Source organism: Miniopterus schreibersii (genome assembly GCF_964146895.1).
Source record: "Miniopterus schreibersii genome assembly, chromosome: 16".
NCBI classification, from domain to species: domain Eukaryota; kingdom Metazoa; phylum Chordata; class Mammalia; order Chiroptera; family Miniopteridae; genus Miniopterus; species Miniopterus schreibersii.
Window position 1 is genome coordinate 21,864,878 of NC_138116.1, and position 22,923 is coordinate 21,887,800.

The 22,923-nt window shown below is 39.0% G+C and overlaps 1 protein-coding gene across 2 annotated transcripts; it reads right to left on the reverse strand.

Moving 5' to 3' along the window:
- Positions 1-1,095: 1,095 nt before the first annotated feature.
- SMARCE1 (SWI/SNF related BAF chromatin remodeling complex subunit E1) lies at positions 1,096-21,555 on the reverse strand. 2 transcript variants are annotated; one of them, XM_081160967.1, is made up of 11 exons: positions 21,513-21,555; positions 19,480-19,531; positions 19,259-19,302; positions 16,185-16,289; positions 11,228-11,308; positions 10,188-10,319; positions 9,749-9,920; positions 6,192-6,364; positions 5,539-5,640; positions 4,597-4,807; positions 1,096-2,362 (listed from the first exon to the last, which is right to left on the reverse strand). In XM_081160967.1, exons 2-11 carry the CDS (start codon positions 19,484-19,486, stop codon positions 2,154-2,156), a joined length of 1,236 nt encoding a protein of 411 aa, XP_081017093.1. In that variant the 5' UTR covers positions 19,487-19,531; positions 21,513-21,555; the 3' UTR covers positions 1,096-2,153. The 2 variants fall into 2 exon arrangements, with proteins under 2 accessions (XP_081017093.1, XP_081017094.1); XM_081160968.1 differs by lacking the exons at positions 16,185-16,289; positions 19,259-19,302; positions 19,480-19,531; positions 21,513-21,555 and adding an exon at positions 15,179-16,119.
- Positions 21,556-22,923: the final 1,368 nt, after the last annotated feature.

The window sequence follows — 22,923 nt, forward strand, 5'->3', positions numbered from 1 at the left end:
CCTCAAACTTTATGCGTTCATATTGAAAATAAGTGCACTAAAAATCATGGCTATTTGAAGCAGTAAGGGGACTGAGACAGAAGGCTCAATCCATTTTACAGCTGAAACAGGCTCAGAGATAAGTGACTTGCCCAAAGCCTATGGGGAAGGGAAAAAATAAATCAAAGATCTTGACTATATCCCACATTCTCAAAGAAACTAGGAAACAACTTAAACACTGGTGGTTTCTACATAAATTGCTCTGACAAGGGGGAATTTTAATCAACTCCCTCCCTCCCCCCAATGAAAAGCTGTCAAATCCCATCTGATTTAAATTTTCCTTCAGCCAGTAGCCACAGCAGTTAAAAGGCAGATATACCTGTTTTGAGCGCCAAGTCCAGCTTAGCATAGGAACCGCTTCCACCCTCTTAGACTTCAGTTCTGTAAGTGACCTGACAGCTTGCTGTTTTCCATCGTATTATTTAACAACTTCTCTGCCTGGTTTTGACTACTAGAGAATTTATCAAAGAGGACATCCAATTTGTTGGGAATGAGATGGCTGAAGTTCTTAGCCCTACGAAGCCTAATTTATCAAATATAAATTAGTTCTTTGATTCTCAAAGAAACAGGAGAAAGATTCCATGTATTGTTTAGAAAAACGGGTTGTTTCTCCTCATTTCCTTTCCTCCTCTCAGGCTGAACGTCCAGTGGAATCATACATGGTCAGTGAGTTCACTATCAGCTAAGTCTCGTGCCTAGAGAAGTTCTATGGGAGCAGAGGGCTTACACATGTATTTATCGAGCCACTTTTCCAGATTAACTGTCATAAGTTCTTTCATACTGCTCATATGTAAATGTAGAAATGTTTACTTTTAGAGTAAAAGACCAAGCTCCCTATGTGACATGACTATAATGTAAGGAAAGTAATTTTCACAAGTGTCTTGTACAAATGGACTTGCTAGTGCCACAGTCTGGGTGAGACAGGGCTTCGAGTAGGCAATTTTATAACGGCTGAGCGGCCCCTCTGTACTGTCACTGTGTTACATTAACAACATGTATTTGCTTGTTTTGCATATAAATATTTAGTGCATTAAAAACACTGAGACTTTTTTCTTTCTTTTTCTTTTATTTTATTACATTTGGACCTTTAAGAAACATATACCATCAGATATACCACTATTTAGTAAAAATCTATTCTAGTTTTTGGGAAGCATACGTGTCACAAACCATCTCGCTTCTAGTCTCTAAGACTTCACTAAGTTTATCAAAAAGGTAGGCTTGACCTATGGGATCCTGAGCCTTGAGGTTTTGAATGTTTTGATTATTGTAAAACAATTTCAAGTGGTTGAACCTAATTCCCAGCTGTTTTTCTTCTAGAATGGGCCAATCATTTTGAAGTTATATACTCTCTTGTAAGAATATTCAATTCCTTAAGCTTTGTGATCTACTCTGTCTTTGGAAAACTTGATAAAAAAGTAAATTTTTTTCTGTACAATAAGGATGAATTTACCAGAACATATCCAATATTAATTATAACAAAAAGCAGGACAGGGTTTATGTGCCATGTTCGCCTTAATGATACTTCATACGCTAGTAACTACTCCATGGCGACTACATCTCGATCACTACGATCCAAGAGTAGCTGTAGGTACACTCAACACTTTAACACAACTCTTGGTTATCTGACACTGATTACAAATAAAGAAGGGTAAGTGAACAAATGTATACTCATACATGATTACGTTTTCAAGAAGCTACTCTTTGTGGAAGTCAACAGGAAAGGGAACTTTCAGGAAGCTTTGATGGGACTGAGAAGATTTAAAGCTATGGCTTTGGTAAGCACCCCAGTGAGCTGTAGGAAGGCATTTGTAAGAGTAGATTCTGCAGCATCAAAGGATGATTTTCCAAAAGAGGTGGGCATTTTCTCAATTAATTTAAATTCTGAGGCTTTTAGCAGGTAAGGGCTAGAAACAAGATCTAAAGAGAACCATCATCACAACCACTTAAGAAAGGTGACTACGCCATTTGGCTCATGATGCTATATGGTCCAAAAGCTTTTGGTGGTGTGATATGGACAAGAAAAATATTAGCACACAAACCACATAACACCATTAAAACTCAAAAACAATTTTTCATTTAAAAAAGGATTTAGAATACATAAAACAAGGCAACATTTATTCTTTTTTCTCATCTTCTGGTATGGGATCTGTTGGTGGCTCCTCCACTGTTGCACTGTTGCTCTCCGAGCCAGTGTTACTATCACTGGTCCCTTCCTCTGCCATACTGTCCACCCCCTCCTGTCCACTCTCCTTGTCCTCAGGAGTAGACGTGCCTTCTTCACCATTCTGTTGATTTTCCGTCGTTTCTTCAAGGTGTGTCTCCTCTGTAATCAAACATTTGTCACTGTTAGTGCTAAGACAAAAATTTACTCTTCTAAAGTCGAGAGCTCCACTGTCGAACACGGTAGCCGCTAACCACCCGTGGCTATTAAGCACATAAAATGAGCTAGCGTGACCAAGAAACTTTTAGCATGTTTGGAACAATTTGGGGTTTAAAAATCTACTTTTCAACTATAAACTTATGAAATCTAAATAAAGGCCAAGTATTTCTGATGAAAATTTAGCTTCCAAATTTAGATGTGCTGTAAGTATAAAATACACATCAGATTCTGAAGACTTTATGAAAAAAGAATGTAAGAAATACTTCAAAAAATGCTGATTACAGGTACACGGGATATAAAGTACAGCATGCAGAATACAGTCAATGCTATAACAATGTATGGTGTCAGGTGGGTATTAGACTTCTCAGGGGGGATCATTTCATAAATTATATAAATGTCTAAGCACTATGCTATATACTGGAAGTTAATATAAAATAATACTGAATGTCAACTGTAATTGAAAAAAGTTGATTACTTGTTGAAATGATATTATTTAGGATATGCCAGGTTAATTAAATATATTATTAAAGTTAATCTCACTTGTTTTGCTTTACTTTTAAAAATGTCCTTAGAAAATTTATAGTATTTGTTTCTATTGGACAGTGCTGTTGTGGAGTGCTTTGGGTTTAATGAAAAGTGCATGTGGAAATGATACAAGGTTGATATTTTAGGTACCTTGTTAATAGTCATGTTGGGCTATTTTCTGTAAGAAATTAAGAGCATGAGGCTTTTGCTTTAATAGGTTCAATTTTCTTCAGTTTTTTTCCCTTAGGCTAGAAGGATAAAAACCCAAGTAAAGACCTAAAGGCATGTTCTATTCATAGATGATAAAACAGAGCAAAGGACAGAGTGTTCTGTTTAGTTGCAAAATGAGCAAAGAACCATACCACACTCTGGCTCTCAAATTCTTGCATTAACCACAAAAATGTGCTCATGCTCAAATTTTGTTAAAAAACATGTTCACACAAAACAGAAAAAAGCTCAAATAATGAAACTTAAAATCTGACTATCTGAAATGTTAATCTGCTGAATTATATTTTGTAGAAATATCTGGTAACAATATCTATATTCCATTAAATGTTTTCCAGATGTCAATCAGAAGTTGTCAGTTGAGTACTAAGTATGATTACTACCTTCCTGCTTCTTGTGATGGTGTCAGTTGAGTACTAGTATGATTAGTACCTTCCCACTTCTTGCAGTGGTCCAGGAAACTTTTGCTTGGGTTTCCCATAATACTTTTGCTTAGTCCTGCTTACATAGTGCACTGGTCAGGGACAAAACTGTAAGGTAATTTTAAAATTCCAAATAATAATCAATTTACTCAGTATTTTATGTAAGTTTTGCATGTTATTTTTTTGCCTTGAGAAATGCTTTTAATCAGAAAATTGAGTATACTCAGAAGTAAGAATTTTTCTAGGATGGGTCAACAAAGTTTTCTGTAAAGACTAGGGAGGAAATATTTTAGGTTTTGTGGGCCAGGCAGTCTCTGTTGCAACCACTCAACTATACTATTGTGGCCCTAAAGCAGCCATAGACAGTATGTAAACAAATGGGTATGGCTGTGTTCCAATAAAACTTTATTTAAAAATCAGGTGGCAGGCAAGATTTGGCCCTGTCCTAGGACACCAAAAATGATTCACCTTAAGAGCAATGACCACATCTTATTTAAACAATTTTAGCAACAAAGGTTAAAATACAGAGTGCCAATAATATGTCAAGTCCACTACTGAATGATTTCATGTACTTTTTTATTTATCCTTTGGAACTCACTCTCTGTGGCAGGTGCTGGAATACTTAGAAATGAGGGAACTGAGATTAAATAACTACCCAAAGTCATAGTGTAGCAAGTGAGGAAGCAGCGTTAGGCCCAGATCTGACTCCAGGGCCTCTGTCCTTAACCATTACACCATCACACTTTCTATTCCCAAACCGGGAATGACACGGCTCAATCTGGTGAAATGACCGAGATCTCAAAGAGCAAGACTAGAGATAACACACCACTGCTGTTTTGCACCGACAACACATTCAGTGAATCTACTAGAAGAGATTAAGATGTGGAAAGAAATGGGTAGGTCACACCAAGAATAACTGGAGGCACAAGTCAGAGTAGCCTTTGAAAAGCACTGAGGCAGAGGCAGGGAAATTACAGTGCTGTAAACCGGCGGGCGGGATGCTACCTGTCTCCACGGGCGCGCTCTCCTCCGCCTTCTTCTCCTCGGCTCTGCCGGCTGCCTGCTCCTCCTCAGGGACGGTGCTGCTCTGGCTGCGCTCAGCCTGCTCTGCTGCCTCCTTCTCCCTTTCCTCCTGCCTTTTGCGAGCCTGTTCCTCTGCCTGTGCAATTTCAGCGGCAATTTTTTCCATGTCCACTTCTATTTTTAAACTGCATAACTAGTGAGAAAAAAAATAACTCTCTTAGTGATATTCTTTTCTTACAAACTCTGAACCAGAAAAATTACTTCAAAACTGAGTTTTCTTGGCTATAAATGATATGAATATGGGATAAAAACATGGTTCTAGGTCTTCTCTGAGATCTGGTGTCTACAGGAGAAGAAAGCTGCTCTGGAAAAACTACCCAAAGTCATAGTGTAGCAAGTGAGGAAGCAGCGTTAGGCCCAGATCTGACTCCAGGGCCTCTGTCCTTAACCATTACACCATCACACTTTCTATTCCCAAACCGGGAATAGAAACAGTTGGCAAGGCAATGCTGAAAGTAGTGGATTATATGCAAAGCGTCCATTTTACATTTCAGGCTACCAGACACTAGATTTACCTGTTTTAATACAAAATGCAAACTGAACTACATCTAATAAAGACATTTGATGAATAAATCTCAATAAAATGAAAACAACTCATGATTGCATGAGAGTTTAAATTAAAACATCAGAGGATTCTAGAGGCTACAGTCCTAGAAATGTGTGCATATTATATATTTTAAACCTATTACAATTGTGCCAGAAAACGGGAATAATTTTAAAAGCAAAGATCTACTGGTTATAGTGACACTAACCCTGTTTGAAAGTGAACACTATTCAACAAAAGCAGTATTTTGGAAAAAAAGAATGAGAAATAAAAGTAACAGACTCAGTGATAAAAGTATAGTTAACACAGTAAATTGATACCCTTTTAAGTTCATTGTTAAATGAATCTGTGCTTTCCAGGAATTTCCTCTTCTTTTCCTGGTGTCGCTCCTCTATTTGAAGAAGTTCAGCTTCTAGTTTTCGCTGTAAGACACATGATCAGGCAATATAGTTGCTTTATAAAGCAAATATATTACTGTATTACTTTCTCTAAAGCAAAGGTCAAATAGAAAAGTCTCATTTTTTAATAGTTCACACTTTCTTATACTGTAACAGATGTTTTGAATTTTTAATTTAAACCACTTATTACACAAATGTGTCTAGCTAAGATTAAAAAAAGTAAAATGTAGCATAGAGGAATCACTACGACTAATAAGTATGTGATATTAAATACTGTTTCAGGCCTGAGCAATTTTGGAAAAAATATTGAATAAAGCAGTAAAAGGTAGATAGGATGTCTCAAAATTCTTAATGGATATACTTTCCATTACAAGGCTCTACGCTACAGTTTTAATGATAAACATATTAAATCTCTGGGAAAAGTCCACTCCCTCAAGCCTCTTTCCTGAATCAGGAACAGGTTAGGTTGAACACGGACCTATTCAATAGGCACAGTGATGCATTATAGAGAACCAGGTCACCTGGGATCTGTGGCATAGACCCACGTTATTATAACAAATGTTTTATGACTTTACCTGATGAACCATTAAGGACTGGACCTGTCGTTTGAGGACCTGCATTCTAGCTGTTGTGACAACTGACCGAACGTCTGGCACCACACTCTCACTAAGGATTTCACTGATGAGGCGGTGGTTTCTCTGGAAACGGGCGGTGGCTGTATGCTTCATTGAAAAGCCATCATCATAATCTGGAATAAACGAGATGTTGTGGAAATTAGGTCACCAGTAACCATAAACAGGAGAGTGTAACAATGTACACACTTAATTACCAAGGAGCCATGGCTCTCCCAAGTGCGTCTAAAGGGCATCATGGGAACACTGGGGCAGTCATTTACTAAAAACCACACAGGACATGCTGTGTTCATTGGCCAAGGTACTGGATTTCTCATAAAATCTTTAAGAGATGATATGTGTCTGAGGAGGATCTGGATGAAACACAAGTGGGATATAACCACGTGTCTTTTAGCCTGGGAATATGAAGGTTGCATATGATGGCAAAATGAAAATTCTGCCCAATGTTTCACTCTCTTGATAGTAATTTAAGGCATTTACAACTGATGACAACATATGAACCAGGTGGTGTCTCTGTCACCAGAGAACTTTAATATTAAAGTAATGAAAATGCTCACTGCAGAGAAAACATTATCTCTAGCAATATTCAGTTTCCCAGACCAGCACATACATTTTATTTTATTTATTTATAATATATCTTTATCGCCCAGCTGGGCACAACATACATTTTAGTAGATTAAAATACCACTAAGGCCCTAAAGCAATTTTACAGGAAAAAAACAAATTTTACTTCTAATTTTTATCAATTTACAGTTACAGTTGTCAGTGTGTAAAGGTACTATGTTGTTTGCATCCACTCAAATTCATATACAGTATGGATCTGGTATATATGTTTATTTTTAGTAGCTATGCAAGAGTGTTTCCTTAATCTTAACCTTTGCTTTATCGCCTCCAGTTTTTGACATATCTACTGACAACCTGTACTATTATTTACTTACTATTATTTAAATTAACTCACTAAAAAAAAAGAACTTCTCTTAAATAGTATGCATTAAAAGAAAAGTTCCTCTCTCAACCACTAAACACCTTAGTGTCCCATCAGAGGTGGAAGGACCACACTGCAGAAAACTCTGCTAGAGGCCAGAACTGAGCTGCTCGGTCATAGTTCAACACCTTCCTTATCATGTGGTGCTTAAGTAGTTCCTAAAACTCTTATTATCATAAACAGCACCACTATAAACTGTTGTGCAAATCACTTTTTGGTTTTTTTTTTTTTTGAGTAACTTCTTTAGGATATATACTTCTGAAATTAAATTTGCTGGAATAAAAGATGCCATTTAAAAAAAGTCCTGTGACTTTACTGTTTAAAGAGGTTTTCACATTCACATTTATGATTACAGATGGTACATTAATGCTACCTCTATCTAAGTTATCTTTTTTTGTTTCTTTCATTTACATGGCTCCAGTACTGCCCAATGGTAGGGGCTTGTCTTACTTTACACTTTGGTTGTCTGGCTTTTTTTTTTTGGGTGGAGGGGAAGGGTGGGCTTCTATTTTCTATTTCACCAGTTATTCACTTTATCTCATGAATATTCTCTCTAAAATGTCATTTAAAAAAGCCTTCACTGCCCAGCCGGCCTGGCTCAGCGGCTGAGCATCGACCTGGGATTCAGGAGATCGGGGTTCCATTCCCAGTCAGGGCACATGCCCGGGTTGCGGGCTGCAGCCAATCAATGACTCTCATCATTGATGTTTCTATCTCTCTCTCTCCCTCTCCTTTCCTCTCTCTGAAATCAATAAAGATATATTTAAAAAAAAAAAAAAAAAGCCTTCACTGTCTTGTGAGAATAACTGAGTATGTCTTGTAGGAGTTTTAATAGTCTTCTTTGTTAAAGAAGTTAGCAGCTGTTGCACTCATGGACATGTTGCCTTTCTCTTGGTTTTATGTACATTTCCACCTCTCAAGTCTTTTTTCTACTCAGTTATGAGGGATAAAGTCCAAGGTCTAAAGTCATTCTTATCCTGGCATCTTAATTACTACCTGTTCTTTCTTACTAGCAGCTTTAAGATCCTATCTTAAACTTAAGACACATAATGAGAAGAAGTTTGAGAAGCAGAGAAAAGGAACCCCTTTTAAAAATTGTTCCTGCCTGGCCGGTGTGGCTCAGCAGTTGAGCATCGACCTATTATCCAGGAGATCGAGGTTCAATTCCGGTCAGGGCACATACCCAAGTTGTCGACTTGATCCCCAGTAGGGGGAGTGCAGGGGGCAAATGATCAATGACTCTCATCATTGATGTTTCTCTCTCTCTCCCCTTCTCCCTTCCTCTCTCTGAAATAAAACATAAAAAAAAAAAAAAATTGTTCCTGAGTAATCCCTTCAATCAATCTCAATGTACACCCTGTTAACTTTCACCTACTGAAAACGATTTTCTACTTATGGCTTCTACATTGCTTGTGTCATCTTATACTGAGCCCCATCCTTCCAATTACCTGTAGACTGGACATTCTACTTTTTTCAATTCTGCAAGCTTTTCTTGCATTAATTGTTAAATTTGGGTAATTAAGGTCTGTGTATGCTAGTGTGTCTTTAGCACTGCTGATTCTGCTTAACACTTGATAGTTTCTACTCCACAAGCTATTCATTATACTTATTCTATTCTGTATTTATGAGAATATTTGCCATTCTTTTAAAGTAGCATTTTTGTTTTTCTTTCCTTTTCAGTGTATCAGTTTATTAATATCTTTAGGTGGTATTACTGCTCCCTCTCTCAAGGGTGCACCTTCTTTAAAGTTCTTACAAGCTTTTCCTTTGTTACCATTACTTTAAAATTATTCTGATGTTTTTGTTGCTTGTAGCTAGAGCTTCCAACCTTTTCCATATCACAGCAGCATGCAGAGAAAACATTAGTTGTACAGCATGCTTATATGTGGATGAATATGCTCACAGCTGCAGGTAGATAGCTCTGGGGCTCCTTGCAGACCCTAACTGGCTGCACACGACCAGGGATGCACTCTGTAGACCTGCAGACTATTCATTAAATGTCAATGAGGAAGCTGTTATTTGTGTGTGAGTATAAAATTTGTATACCCTCATGAGTGTTATTATGAACTATATTTATAAATTCTAGTTGGATTTCTCAATTAACTGGAAAGAAATTTCATAGTGCTGATTTCCACTCATTAACTTGCTCTCTTAAGAGTCCTTAATTCAGAATTTAGGTAACCAATAAGAAAACAAAATATATAACTAGAAGGCATTTAACTTTTTAAAAGCAGTTGAGGCAAAACTGATTATGGCTCAAAAACCTTTCAGGCATTTTGAGGACAAAGATTTGGATAAACAATAATCAGTTTATGCTATTTTCTGCACTAAAAAGGATATTTCTTTCTCTTGTGGAAAATTCACATACAAATCTTACTAAAAATAATCAAAATAATGAAATGGCACTTAAATTATGCTTTGTTTTCCATTTAGGGCAGGAAGTAAAAACTTAAAAAGACTTGTCATAGTCTACTTCTCAGAGAAAGCATGCCCCCCGCCCCCCCGCCGTTTTTACCATCCGGATCTTCTGCAGGCTGAATACTCATGTAAGGCTCGCCTTTCTCCATGCGAGACTGCCTCTGTCGACTTTCTTCCTCTAAAGCAGCTTCTGCACGACTTTTTGCATTTATGTAAGCAAGGTATGCGGGGGAATTATGGTAGGCCTTCATAGATTCATTGTACTCTATCTGAAATTCAAATGTTTTCAGTTTTATAGTTAACATTTTGCAGGTTATAATGATACCTCTATAATCTCATAGGAATATCAAAAGACACCATCATTATCTCCTTCTTACAGATAAGGATTCTGAAGCCTAGAGAAATTCTGCGACTTGACTCAGGCAGACAAAGCCGCAGGCAGCCTCTGCTGTCTGGCTAGATCTTCCGCTTCTCCTCGAGACAGTAAGCAAACACTACGCCTTTCCCATATGCCCATCCGCTGCACCCCACTCTACCTTTTCTGCTTCGTATTCGTTTAAATACTCTTGTTTTTCTTCATCAGTGAGATCTCGCCACATGCCACCAATGATCTTGCCAATCTCCCACAACTTTAGGTCAGGGTTGGAAGCCTTTACCTGGTCCCAGACCTTAGAAAGGAAACATGAAATTTCAGTATTAATGCCCCAAACTACAGACTTTTAAAAATACTTTTTAAGAAGAACATTTTAAAACATAAACAAAAGCAGAGGGAACAGAATTAAGTCTATATGTTCTCATTAGCCTGCTTAACAATTATCAACGGCTGGCCAGTCTCATTTCACCTACAGTCTGATGCATTGCTTTAAGGCAGACCTCAGACATCTCCAATCGTTACAGATACTTAAAATAAGCTAACTCATAACATAGTCTATGTCTAAGGGTTCACAGAATTTAGAAGTGGTTAATCTACATAACACAATACAATGTATCATCAAATACACATACAATTATGACCCAAAATTAAAAAATTTCTAACTAGTGATGGAAATAGCTAAATGCTCTGGTCTTTAATAAAGATACTGGCTGTATGTTATTTTAAGAGTAATGTAGGTTCATTATACACACAAAAAGAGAGAAAATTCAAGGTAGTCTAAAGAAAATAAAAATGATCATAAGCTTACTACTTAGACATAAGCACGTCTTTTGGCTTTTTTCTTCGTTCAAACTAACATGTAGTTGCTATTATTTTTATAAAAATAAGGTACTAATACATGCAGTCTTATATTCCTTTTTTCACTTAACATTCTCCTCATGTCATTAAATATTCTCCAAAAGACTAACCAACATTGGCTATATAACAATGTCTTAAGGATTTTAAGAGTTTATTTAATTATGTTCTTGTTGGATTTTACCCCTGGAATTTTAAAATCCGAACTAATTTCTTTAAAAACTGCAATTCTTTATCCTTTCCTCTGACTACACACAGAAAAGCTGGCTAAGCCGATCTGAAATCTGATGGAAAGCAAAGCAGCAAAGGTGGGTAGTCCCCACTCCTTCCTGGCTCCTTGGCACCTACCTTTCTGCTGTACCTCATGTAGGGCATCAGCGGCTTATCTGGTGGCTTTGGGGGTTTTGGAATCGTAATACCAGAGGATGCCTACAAAAGAGTTAAATGCATTCATTACTCAGCTGTAAGAAGTTCACCAGCAAAATGAAAGAGAGTGGCTTAAAAAAATTCTAATGCGCCTTTCTTCTACTCGTCCATGGATACAAGAGTCTTATATTTTCTCCACTGAAAATAGCTATCACTGCAAATTCAGAAATGTTCACATCAAAAGAAAATGAAGAAAACAACTTTAAGCACATAATTTAAAAATATTTTACATAGTAGTTTATTGCTACTGCTTTGACAACCTGGCTGTAAGAACAAATAAATTATTACATAACAATCCACATGTCGAAATACATGGTTATATATCAAATGTCCCACATTTAGGACATTACCTGGCACTCTTTTATTTTGCTTAATTTACCATTACACATACAGTCAACACTTGATTATCTGCATCAGAATCTGAACTCTTTCAGCACTCAGCCATACTCACACTGTCTATAGGGCACTTTGTATCTATTTGTACCATTTCAGAATGCACCCTTACATAAATAACATCACCGTCACAAAAACTACTTCCTAGGTTCAAAAACAGGTAACAAGAAACCTTATCTCATTTACCACAACTAGAGATTTAATTTTTCTTCAGGTTCTATGCCTATATCTAATGGTTTTCTATAAAGGAGGTCAAGAAGTGTGAACTAAAGTCATGCCTTTTTTATCCTTAGTCCTAGTAACAGTGGAGGGGCAAACAAGCTTAACAGGAACAGAGAAATGGCAGACATGGGCCATTATAGTGTATCAAGAAACTCCATTTGATTAAAATACTTCGGTTTTGTAGGGAAAACACAGAAAGAAAAACAGAAGAAAAAGGGGAGGAGGGGAGACTGAAAACGTTTTTTATTAAAAAAAGAACAAAAACAGGTAAAGAAAAAAGTGGGTTAAAGAAAAAAAAGAAAAAGAAAGATAAGAGATCGGTTCTTTCTATGGGCTAGTATCTAGGAAAGAGATACCAGATTACTTCTAGTGGGCACTCCACAGAATTCCAACACAAGAATGCCCACTGCTGAACTTAGTCTCACCTTAATGTATGTGACTGCATTTGCTCAAGGACCCAGAATAAAACCATGGCTGAATTACTTTTATTTTCCGCTAACTTCTGGAAGACCCCCAATACAGATTCTCCCATGTCAGGCAGGGGTGAATTAGAGTGCTGACTTCGCTCTAATTATCAAGACAGAGACTGGCAAATCCTTGTAAGAAAACTAAAGTGACATTTTGTTCCCTTGCTCTTCTGTTGTTACTGTGATAAAAACCTCAGGGAAAACTCCTCCATTCTGGGCTGGGACCCCAATCATAACCTTATTTTTCATGCACAGGCTCAGAGATTAGCATGTCTGCACCCCATTCCACTGCTCCCACACAATGCCTGCTTCCACTGTGCAGGTCTCCCTTCATCCCTATATACTTCTCAATAACTCTGCTTCTTCATACACAACATCATTAGAAAGCACTTCACCTCTGAAGCAGTATTTCTTCTCTCCTCACTCCTCACATGCATCCTTACACACCTCATGCTGGTGTCAATGCAGACAGACCCTGCTTTTAGCCAGTAGTGGACAATGCAGGGAGGTGAGCCACAGGGGCTGGAAACTGTCAACAGTTGCGGTATGAAGAGGAAGGGAAGCTGTCTCAGGGCCTGGAGTTCTTTCAAGGAGCAGGTGGGTAGGGAGGAATTCCTACAAGGCTAGCCTTACGTCATGAAATCAGAGCAAGACACACAGAAGTCTGATTACTCATACATGAATTAGGAAGCATTTCCAACTCATATCCAACACAAATCTCGAGAATTTCATGAAGTAGGTTACAAATAAAATTGGAATTGTGCCAATAACTGAAGTTGGTAGGTCACTGTTAACCACTTTTGAAAAAAGAGGTAAAAAATTCTAAAATGTCTATGCTTGAATATGTTGAATTAAAACACTTAAAAGACAAATTATAGTAATATTTGCTCTTGGCTATTTTTCAAATTGCATTTTATAACATTAATAGATTTGCCTATTATTTCTCTTCCTTCCTCTCCAATAAAGGTACCCAAATCACCCACATATTGAGGTTCTATTTTCATTACATTGACTAGTCAATTTACAAATGCAAACAAAACAAAACCCAAAATAACAACAAAGTTAGATTCTAGCTGATTTTGAGGATACTAAAGATTTGTATCATTAAACAACTCTATCATCTACTATCTTAGACATCTTTCTAAACTGTCTAAATGCTTTTGGAGGGCACAGTTCCTTTTTTTTAGCTACTTCTTTCCTTGCTGTTATCAGGAAACCTATCTCTAGCAGCAACTCTCCCTCTTTCCAATTTTCTGCTTCTAACTGGCAGTGAGTTGGGGGGAAAGCAAGTAATTATGCTTGTTAAAACTGTGCTTACATAAGAGTAAGGTCCTGGGAACCTCACACAAATAAAGTCCATGATTTTGTGAAATTTATTTTGGTTACTCAAGCGTGTTGTTGTTTCTTCCCAATTCTCAGCTGTTTCTCTGGTAGGATCTCATTTAAGGGTTTTTTTCTGGGATAGAAATTCCACTAAAGTACAGAAATAAGCTGTTTTAAACATTTATCTCAGTCTGTTTTCACATTGTACTTAAGAGAATGAAGACCTGACCAGGAGTGATTTCCATCTCACAGCTATCACAAGCACTCCAAAAGGTTTCAACATGCTAGATAAGTTATTGTCTGACAACTACTCAAGTGTACTGGGATCAACAGGAAAACCAGACTTTCTGTAGAGCCTACAGGGAGCTACTTCATAGGGTTTCACAGAATCATTCCATCAAATCAGACTTAAGGTGATTTGCAGACAATAATACCAAGCAGGAGCCCTCCACCCCCCAAACCAGCCAAAGTAATACGTAATTACGGTCACCTTAAAATAGAACACTTTCATAATGGTCAAAATCAGATCTACTGAGTCCTAACATGGCTTAAATTAGATATATAAAAATGGTAGTGTAAAACTTTAGGCATAATTAATTTTCTTAGAGAATGATTCAATGACCTAAGACAGAGGTCACTAAAAGTTGAAGGGGCTGGAATTAACACAGGCTAAAAGCCTCCATATTTCCTAGGCCTTTCAGGTTAAGTCTAAACAGCAGTTTAATACTTTAATCTGATATTGAGAGGACAGTAATACAAAGAAAACCACCACAAGGAACCCAAACACCAAGTTTTCCACACCCTACAACCCTCTTATCCAAATCTACCCTGAAGCTAGTGCCCACTCGAAATGCTGGCTCCAACATTCCCAAGAAGGAATGGGGAGAAACAGATAACTGACCGAGGCTCCAAGACAGAGTGCACTTTCTTTTTCCTAATAAGTCTCCATTAAATGATTTCACTTAGTTCACATAACAGAGAATTCTCAGAGATACATCCAAATTAAGAACAAAATGCTTACACAAACCGAAATACAAATGATTCTAATATTACAGTTACCACCATTTCTATTCCATCGACATAGATAATCAAGAGCTGACTGTATAGAGCAATTAAAATGTAATCATTTTTGTTTACTGCTCATGAGTAATTTTCTGCATTAACATGAATGGTCCAAAATTGATTCTGTTCCTTGTTTAAATTAAAATGTTCTTTATCATTTGATAACTTTGCAACCCATTACATTCCTGAAACAACACATTTAGGCCAGGGAAAAACACGTACCGATGCACATAAAAATTGTATGCATTGTGAAATGCATACACACACACTTTGTCAGAATTCTTTTCAGATACCGTGAAAAAAGCATGGCACATAAAACTTGACATGCTTATGAAGTACAAATTATGCAGAAACAATGAAAATTTTAGACACAAACAAAACCTATCAAGCTAAGTAATATGCTTACCAAGAGAGTTCGGTAGTCACATGCTTTCGGCTCTAGCCTGACTACAGGGTGAGAGGGCTTTCCGAGGTCACATTAATTGAATTGCTTATGAACATAGCAAATGAAAACCAGGTATTGGGAGTTTACAGTCATCCGGGTTGTAGAGATTCTCACCAATACCATATCCCAATGTACGCAGGTATTTGGCTTTTGGATTAATTTTATTTATTTTTTGTAAATCACTTGTATAGTTATTTGTTTCTTTGGTACCTAAACTTCCTTGGAATTTAAGATGATTCTAAAATAAAAAGTATATCACCCAATTTTGATTATCTTAGTTTATCATTTATTTTACTTTTATATTTATTTTTTCTTAGATTGCTCAGTTAAATGAAACATCTTCAGAAGTCATATCCCTTACACTAAGGATTATAAGCATACTTCTAGTTGTAAATACCTAGTTGGGTACTTCAAATTAATTTCATTCCACTTTCATTCTGTAATTCTTTGATGTGACACTTAAGTCTTTTTCTCTTTTTAACTGAAGACAAGTGAATCTCAGTTAGAAGGTCAACTATTAAATCCAAAAGACAAATAATTATGTGTAGCAATTCAAACTGATAGGCCAGCCAAAAAGCAGGTCTGTAAGCCCAGTCTTTACTAAGAAACTGAGTTATTGAATCTAATGCCAATTACCTTAAATGAAAGATAATGCTCATCGCAACGAGGGTATTTTAACCAGAAGAAATTCTAGGTTTGTCTACACATTGTATAAGCATTAAGTGCCCAAGGTTTTATCTCTACCAACCACCAAAAAGAATGAAGTTTTTTTCTTCTATATACATATCCAGATCTCACTATATATAGTTCAGTGTAAGATCGTACAACAAATGTTTAAGATAGTCCAAAAGCCAGGTTAAAAATTTTTTTTAATGGCTGTGCTGGTGATTCACAAGGACCTAACTCTGAAGGCATTTCTGGTCAATTCCAGTTGTTTGCCGGATGCTGTAATAGTTGATTCTCCTACCGTGACCCGGCTGTTGGTGCCGGGGTTCCCTCCCAGCCTGTAGTTGTTGTAGGCGAGATGACTGTATGGATTGTATCCCACAAACCCTGGTGTGCTGGGCATTTGCTGATGGAAACAAATGAGACAAAAACACGAATGAGAAATGAGCTCAAACGAGGAAAACACAGAAATGAAAAATGATCTGCATATGGCATGCAAAAGCAACCTGAATTTAAACAAGCAATGATGTGTTGGAGTTGCTCTTTTTCCTTCACTGAGAAACCAGTCTGCAAGTGGGTTTTTTCTCTCTTTTTCCCTTTCTCTCTCTGCAAGGGCCAGTGGTGTTTGTGTGAGTTTGAATGTGTGTGCTTGCATTTTTGGGATAAGCAATACAGTGAAGTGTCTCAAACATTCAGGATTACTTTATGGTCAATAGTATGACATAACAACTTAGCAATATATGCTTGAGAGGAAAGCTTGAAATGTGATAAACTAGAAGTCTGAAAACACTTTACATGCAAAACAAAACATGATTTATTTGACAGTTATGTGGATGCTGCCGATGTATTTATCTACTAAAAACAAAAACAAGAAATGGACTTCTTTCAAAGACAGTTTTAAATCATTTTATATAATGTGAGAAATGAGGAGACTCAAATCAGGAAGTCAGAAGTTGTCAATAGAAAAGAACATATGTGGGATTCAATGGATGTCACATACATGATTTCAAAACAAAGACTTGTAAGAAATGCATGGATTTCATTCTGGGGTACTGTCTGATCTTTTTAACCCAGTCATCCTTTTATAGGCTTTCTCTTCCGCCTCTTCTTTGATCCATCTTCCATAGGTCAATCATGAACAATTTCTGCATTTGGTTAAGGGGAACTACTTTTCCAGTTGACAGGCTTGAACTCTCTTTTTTAAAAAAATCTAGTTTCCTGATAGCTCTAGCCCTTTCAAAACACAACTACTCGTTGCAACAACAGAATTCTTGGCTTTTGTGAATTATGTGTTGATGTGATTACAAATGGGCTCTTATAATAGCACTGCCCTTATGGTTAATACAATGACATCCAATGTTCATGAGAATCAAAGTATAATGCATAAAAAGAATGTAGCAAAGGGAGAATAAAAGTAGAGTATTTTCCCTAATGAAATTCAATCAAAACAAGTGATAGTAATTTCATTTTAACATGCAATTAATAACATCAGTCCTGAATTGTATGATGCAAAATACACTTAACACATTCCAACTAAACTATAACCATTATAAAATAAACACAATTTTCTAAAACATGCCGCTGCACATATGTTGCACATATCCTTAGTCCCCGAAAGATATTCAAGCATTTGATACTGTTTAGGAGAAGAGAACTGATCAATTTCTAGTCTATATAGTTATAGAAGACGCAAATTGAGCTTATTTCAGTAGGCAAAGCACAGATGAAGTACCAAAGGCACGAAAGGAGTGTATATTACTTAGAGTGGTACACCTGGGGGCTGGAGGTGGTAGTGGTGGTGGTGATGATTGTGATGGTGGTGGTAGAAATAATGGAAAGAAAGGAAGGAGATAACTCATTGAATAGCCACTCTGTTGGATGTCCTAATCCTTAGTCTTCTGTATTTTATGTGTCAATGTGAAACTATAATGGTACAGAAATAGGACTAAAGAAAGGCAAAAAAAGTCCCTTTCAACATTTGAGAAGTCATAGGCGGACACTTGGTTCTGGAGCTATTTCTATTTCAAAAAATCAAGTGTGTCTTCCAGATACTATACACTACCTGAGGCAGTACTTTTATCAAAATGACGCCTTCAAAGGTTGCATAAACAATGAGAATCACTGTTCAACACTGAGGCAATAATGTATGAAAATTAAGTAGGGGAGCTAAAAAAAATTCAAACTAAAACATGACAATTATACCATTTCCAAAAATGAAGTACATGGTTAGCTCTCTGAAGTCAGGAATCTCAACTGTTCAACTCCACCCGTATAGCCACTAGCAGAGGGCCAAGGAGATGGTCATAAGAAATGTTCTTTGATTTAAGAAAGAAAACAAAGCAAACACAGGACTTTAAGATCTACTGGAAGTAGCTTTAGAGACTATATGTTCTATAAATTGAACTGAGGACATGTGATACAATATCTCTTTTTAAAAACATCTTACTGAAGAAAACCAAATTGTTGATAAACATAACTAAAACATTTATCTAAGGGTTAGTAATTAGGAATAGTTATCTAGTGGAGAAAACAAAATTACACAAGGACCTAATTAGTAAACTAGCTTCAAATTTAGGGGGTAGGGAGTCTGGAAGGAGGGCTAACAGCTGTTAAAGAAATGCTTTTGTAGGATATGGTCAATGTTAACAGTGTTTTGTTTTGTTTTAAATAAAAAACAACAAGGAATCTATTTCAGCAAGGCCTGAAAAGTTATTGTTAAATTTGTTATATAGATTGGACAATTATTTGACATGCTGACCAAGCTGGGTCAGAACTTGCTGGGTGAAAAAAACAGTTCACAACTATTATTTAGACACCTTGAAACATATCAAATTCCAAATCAATAAAATATGGAGTGGAATAAAATTCAATAGCAGGATCTGACCCACAGATAACAAAATCCTTACTTGAACAGCTTGAAAATAAAGATTTACGATGAGTGTTATTATAGAACTGGAAGTTTTATTGTTTAATATGAAAATTATATATAGACAAGGAGAGAAAAATGTAACCAGTTTAAGGTTAGGTTTGAAAATGATAAATGCCAGAATGAGCATTCATTCAATATCAACTTGAAAGACTCTTAATAAGAGATTAATAAGAGAGAAGTGTTAGAAGTTGTCAGCTATTTCCCATTAAAAAAAAACAAAACTGAGCACAGGAGGTTGGCCTTTCAGCAGTATGTTTCTTTAAATGTTGGGGATGGTTCAAGGTAAGATACAAAGAGTTATTTTATTTAGTAGGAAGTGCTTTTTTTTTAAGCTGAATTTTTCATCCTGTTGCTGTGATGATTGAGTGACCCTTCCTGGAAGACATCTGGGTTTTTGTATCAAGGCCAGACTTGGCTATTACATTAACAAGAAAATTAAAACTTACTGTTGCAGGAGCTGGGGTGGGAGGTGGGGCATAAGATGGTCTTTCTGTTTGAAAGAAAATAAATAACTTCTTGTAAACAACTGAGATATAATACTATGCAACAAAACTACCAATGGTCCTGTTTTGAAGAAAAAAAAAAGAGAGTATTTTGGAATTCCCATTTGCTAGGGCATTAGTCTCTTATTTATATAGATTGATAAATATAAAAAAATGAAACTTACTTGACATTTTGGAAGATTAAGTTCTCAGTTCCTTAAGAATGAATCTGAGACACTAAAATAAAAAAAAAGGAAAAAAAGAAAAAAAAAGAGAATCAAAACTCAGCAAGCATGAGAGAATGTTTTCCTAAAGAATAGGGTAGTTTAATTGGTATTTCTTAGTAAAATTACATTATCTTCTAGTAACCAAGCCTTCTGCATATAACTAGTTCTTTAGGTCATTCGGTTGATCAGAATTAAATGACTAAATCAAATTACTGGGGATATTAGAATATTAGACATGTACTTTGAAGTTTTTTATGGTACTGAGCCACCTCTTGTATGTAAAACATTTTGCTGATGCCATGTACCCATTTAATCAGACCAATAAAAATATGTGATGTATTATCAGGGCCCACACTAAGGAGGCCTACAGATACTGACAGCTCCCAGATCAGCAGCAGCTCTCCCTTCCTTTCCACAAAACAACCTCTATTAAAATGGAGCAGCATTTTATTCCTGGAGGCAGTGCAAAAGGTAATTGGCATGCGAATGAGCTTTATATTCTCTCCTAGTGGTAAATAGTTCTATAATTGTTGGGAATAAATTTTGAGACCCTACCTAAAAAACTCTCATTAACCCTTCATAGCCCATTGCAAAATATACCTCCTTAGTGGAGTTTTCTTGATAAATTATGTGGGCATAATTGCTTGCTCACCTGTATTCCTACTCAATTTACACAGACCTATGATATTGTGTATTATATCACATACCCGTTAATATGGCTAGATTGTGTATTGCCTGGAAACAGGACCACTTAATTCATTATCGTAATCCCAGTACCTAGCTCAATCCTTAATAAGTTTTGCCCTAATATTACCAGCTCGTGACACAATCATACACACGAGCTTGTTCCTGACATCAATATACATCACACACAGTGCAAACAAAGAGACATTCGTTTTTCAGAAAAAAGGCAACTAACGTCCATGACTACTGGAGTACTTCCATACGATGTTATATGAAACAACCATGATTTTTCTTTGCTCCTATTCTGCATGTTAGTGGAATTCCCCGGAGCATGAGGAGTTAGAGGCCTGGTGTGGAAAGAAATACTGTAGTTTATTTTCTCAATGGCCTAAACTGGGTCTCTCTCTCTTTAAGGAACAGGCAGAAACCACTGCCTCTGGTGCCAATTTCCTTCCTGCTCACTTTCAGGGAGCTGTCAACATTCAGTAGGCCTTGCTGTGGGGACCCAGACAATAACTGCCACAAGGCCCCGGTATACATCACTCATTGTTAATTCTTTTAAATGATTGCTCTCCTTGGCTATACCATAAATTCCAACAGCCGGCTTGTATATTTGTCCACCGTTGGATCCATCCCCACTGCCTGACATAAAACACCAGCCAAGTATTTGCTGAATAACTTATACAGGACAGACTGATTGTTTACAGTATTTCGTCTTTCTACTCACAACTACCAGCAAGATATGTACCGCTACTTCCATTTTACAGAGGAAAAAAGGGAGTCTCCGTGGGTTTAAGTAACTTGTCTAAAAACACACAGCCAGGAAATGCCAGGGATGGGTTTCAAACCCAGGCCAAACTGTTCCAGAGCTTTCGCTCTTCACTGTAAGCCGCACCGTGAGCCCTCTGGGCGCTGCCTGAACCAAAGGGAAACCACCTTCCTGCCGGGGTGATGACCACGGGCCAGGTTCGCCCCAAGGGCTTCCCCTGAGGTCGTTTCCTTTGGGTTTGTTGTGGAGGATGCACGTTACCAGCAACCCCACGACAGCGGGGCATGCACAGCTGCTCTGAGCAATTCCGCGGGGTCAGTGCAAGGGGCGAGGGTAGCCGCCGAGGACGGAAACCAGCTGGGACTCCCTCCCAACCCTCGCTCCGCTAGGCCTCAGGGAGGCCGCCAGCAGCGCCCAGCTCTGGCCCCGCGGCCAGGCCTGGCCCCCCGCAAACCCCGGGGCCTCGGAGTCCAGCCGAGCCGGGACACCACGACTCGCCATCCTCCCGCCCCGGCACAGCCCCGTCGGAAACACTCACCCGCGGGCAGAAAAGGCGCCCGCAGCTCCGGCCTCGCTTCCCTTTGTCCCGCGCACGCCCCGCCCCTCGCGCTCGGAGCTTCCGCACTCGCACTTTCAACACTCTTCTTAAATTCTGTCCGGGCGCCACCCGACCGGCTTTGGGGAAATAAACCTCCCGCTGAGAACGCGTGACGCTCCGTGCAGTCAAGGATTTTTTTCAGGCCCTATACGTTCCTCAGAACTGCCCGAATCGGGGTACTGTTCCCGCCGGGCGCCGATTCGTCACGGCGGAGGGGGCGGAGGGGGCCGAGCAGCCGGAGAGGCCCGGGTTCCGCGACCGAAAGGGGCCGGGCGGCGGCGGGCGGCGGCAGGCGAAGCGGCGGCAGGTGCGAGGCTGCGCCGAGGAAGGTGGGAGCCGCGGCCTCGGCTCCACACGCGCGCGGCCGGAAGACGGCGGGAGTCACCCGGGCGCGAGGCCCCGGAACCACTGTGGCCGCGGGGGCCGCGCGCCGCTCGGACCAGGCTCCGGTCGCGCGCGCCCCACGCTTTTCTTTTCCGGGCTTTTTCTTTCCTCTTCCTCCGTGAGGGCGAGTGAGTGCGTGAGCCGGCGGAGGGCGGAGGCGCGGGGCTTCGGCCCCCGCGGGCGCCGCTCAGGGCTTCCTGCCCGAACGACACAGGCGGGCTTTTTCAGGTTTTCCAAGGTCGAGTCTGGGGCAGCTGCCACTGGTTTCCGAGCCAAGGCCGGGCGGTGTTACCCAGCCCTGGCCTTGGTTGGGTGCCCCTGGCCTCTGCCCAGCCTTAGCGTGGCTCACTGGCTTCCCACCGCCGGGCACGCCTGGCCCCCACTTTCGGGTTAAACTCATCTGTCCTTTTGGATCCAACGTCTCTGTGATGCGCCCCGCCCGCCCCCCGCAATAATCCTTCCTCTCGACGCCATGGTTCTTTGACATCTTTGCTGTAGTCTGTACCTGATCCATTGTATCCGAGTGTGTCTGTCGCCTGCTGTGCACTGCGAGGGTCTTGAAAGCAAATGTGCGGTCATCTGCATTGGTCATCTTCGCATTGCCATTGTCTACTAAGGGCCTGACCCATTGTTAGAGGCTCAGTAACTGTGTATGGAGAGGGCCTTCTGGTCCAGGGCTCTTTCCACTAAGTCAGGAGTATGTCGCTTTGCCAGTTAGTAGCCCCTGACCTGAATGTGTAAACATCTGGCGGATGCTGTGGGCCACTGCGGAGGGAGAAGCAAGGGATGGGCTCAATGGCCTGTAATTACTTCAAAACAGTGTTGACATTTAGAGAGACTGATTGAATTATTGGGCTGCTCTTAGCCACCATCTGGGGTGTGCCAGCAGAGGCGAGGGCATCTCTAGACGTCGGTAAAGCTTGGGACAAGTGACACTCTGTCCAAGTCTTCCACCTCCTATATTTTT

Excerpts from the sequence above, each read along its gene's own strand:
- SMARCE1 (XM_081160967.1), bottom strand. Across the intron at positions 16,290-19,258 it reads CCACCCCAGCTCCTGCAACA|CAAATGCCCAGCACACCAGG; the intron begins GTAAGTTTTAAT and ends TGTTTCCATCAG. Across the intron at positions 5,641-6,191 it reads AGTCCTTAATGGTTCATCAG|CGAAAACTAGAAGCTGAACT; the intron begins GTAAAGTCATAA and ends TGTGTCTTACAG.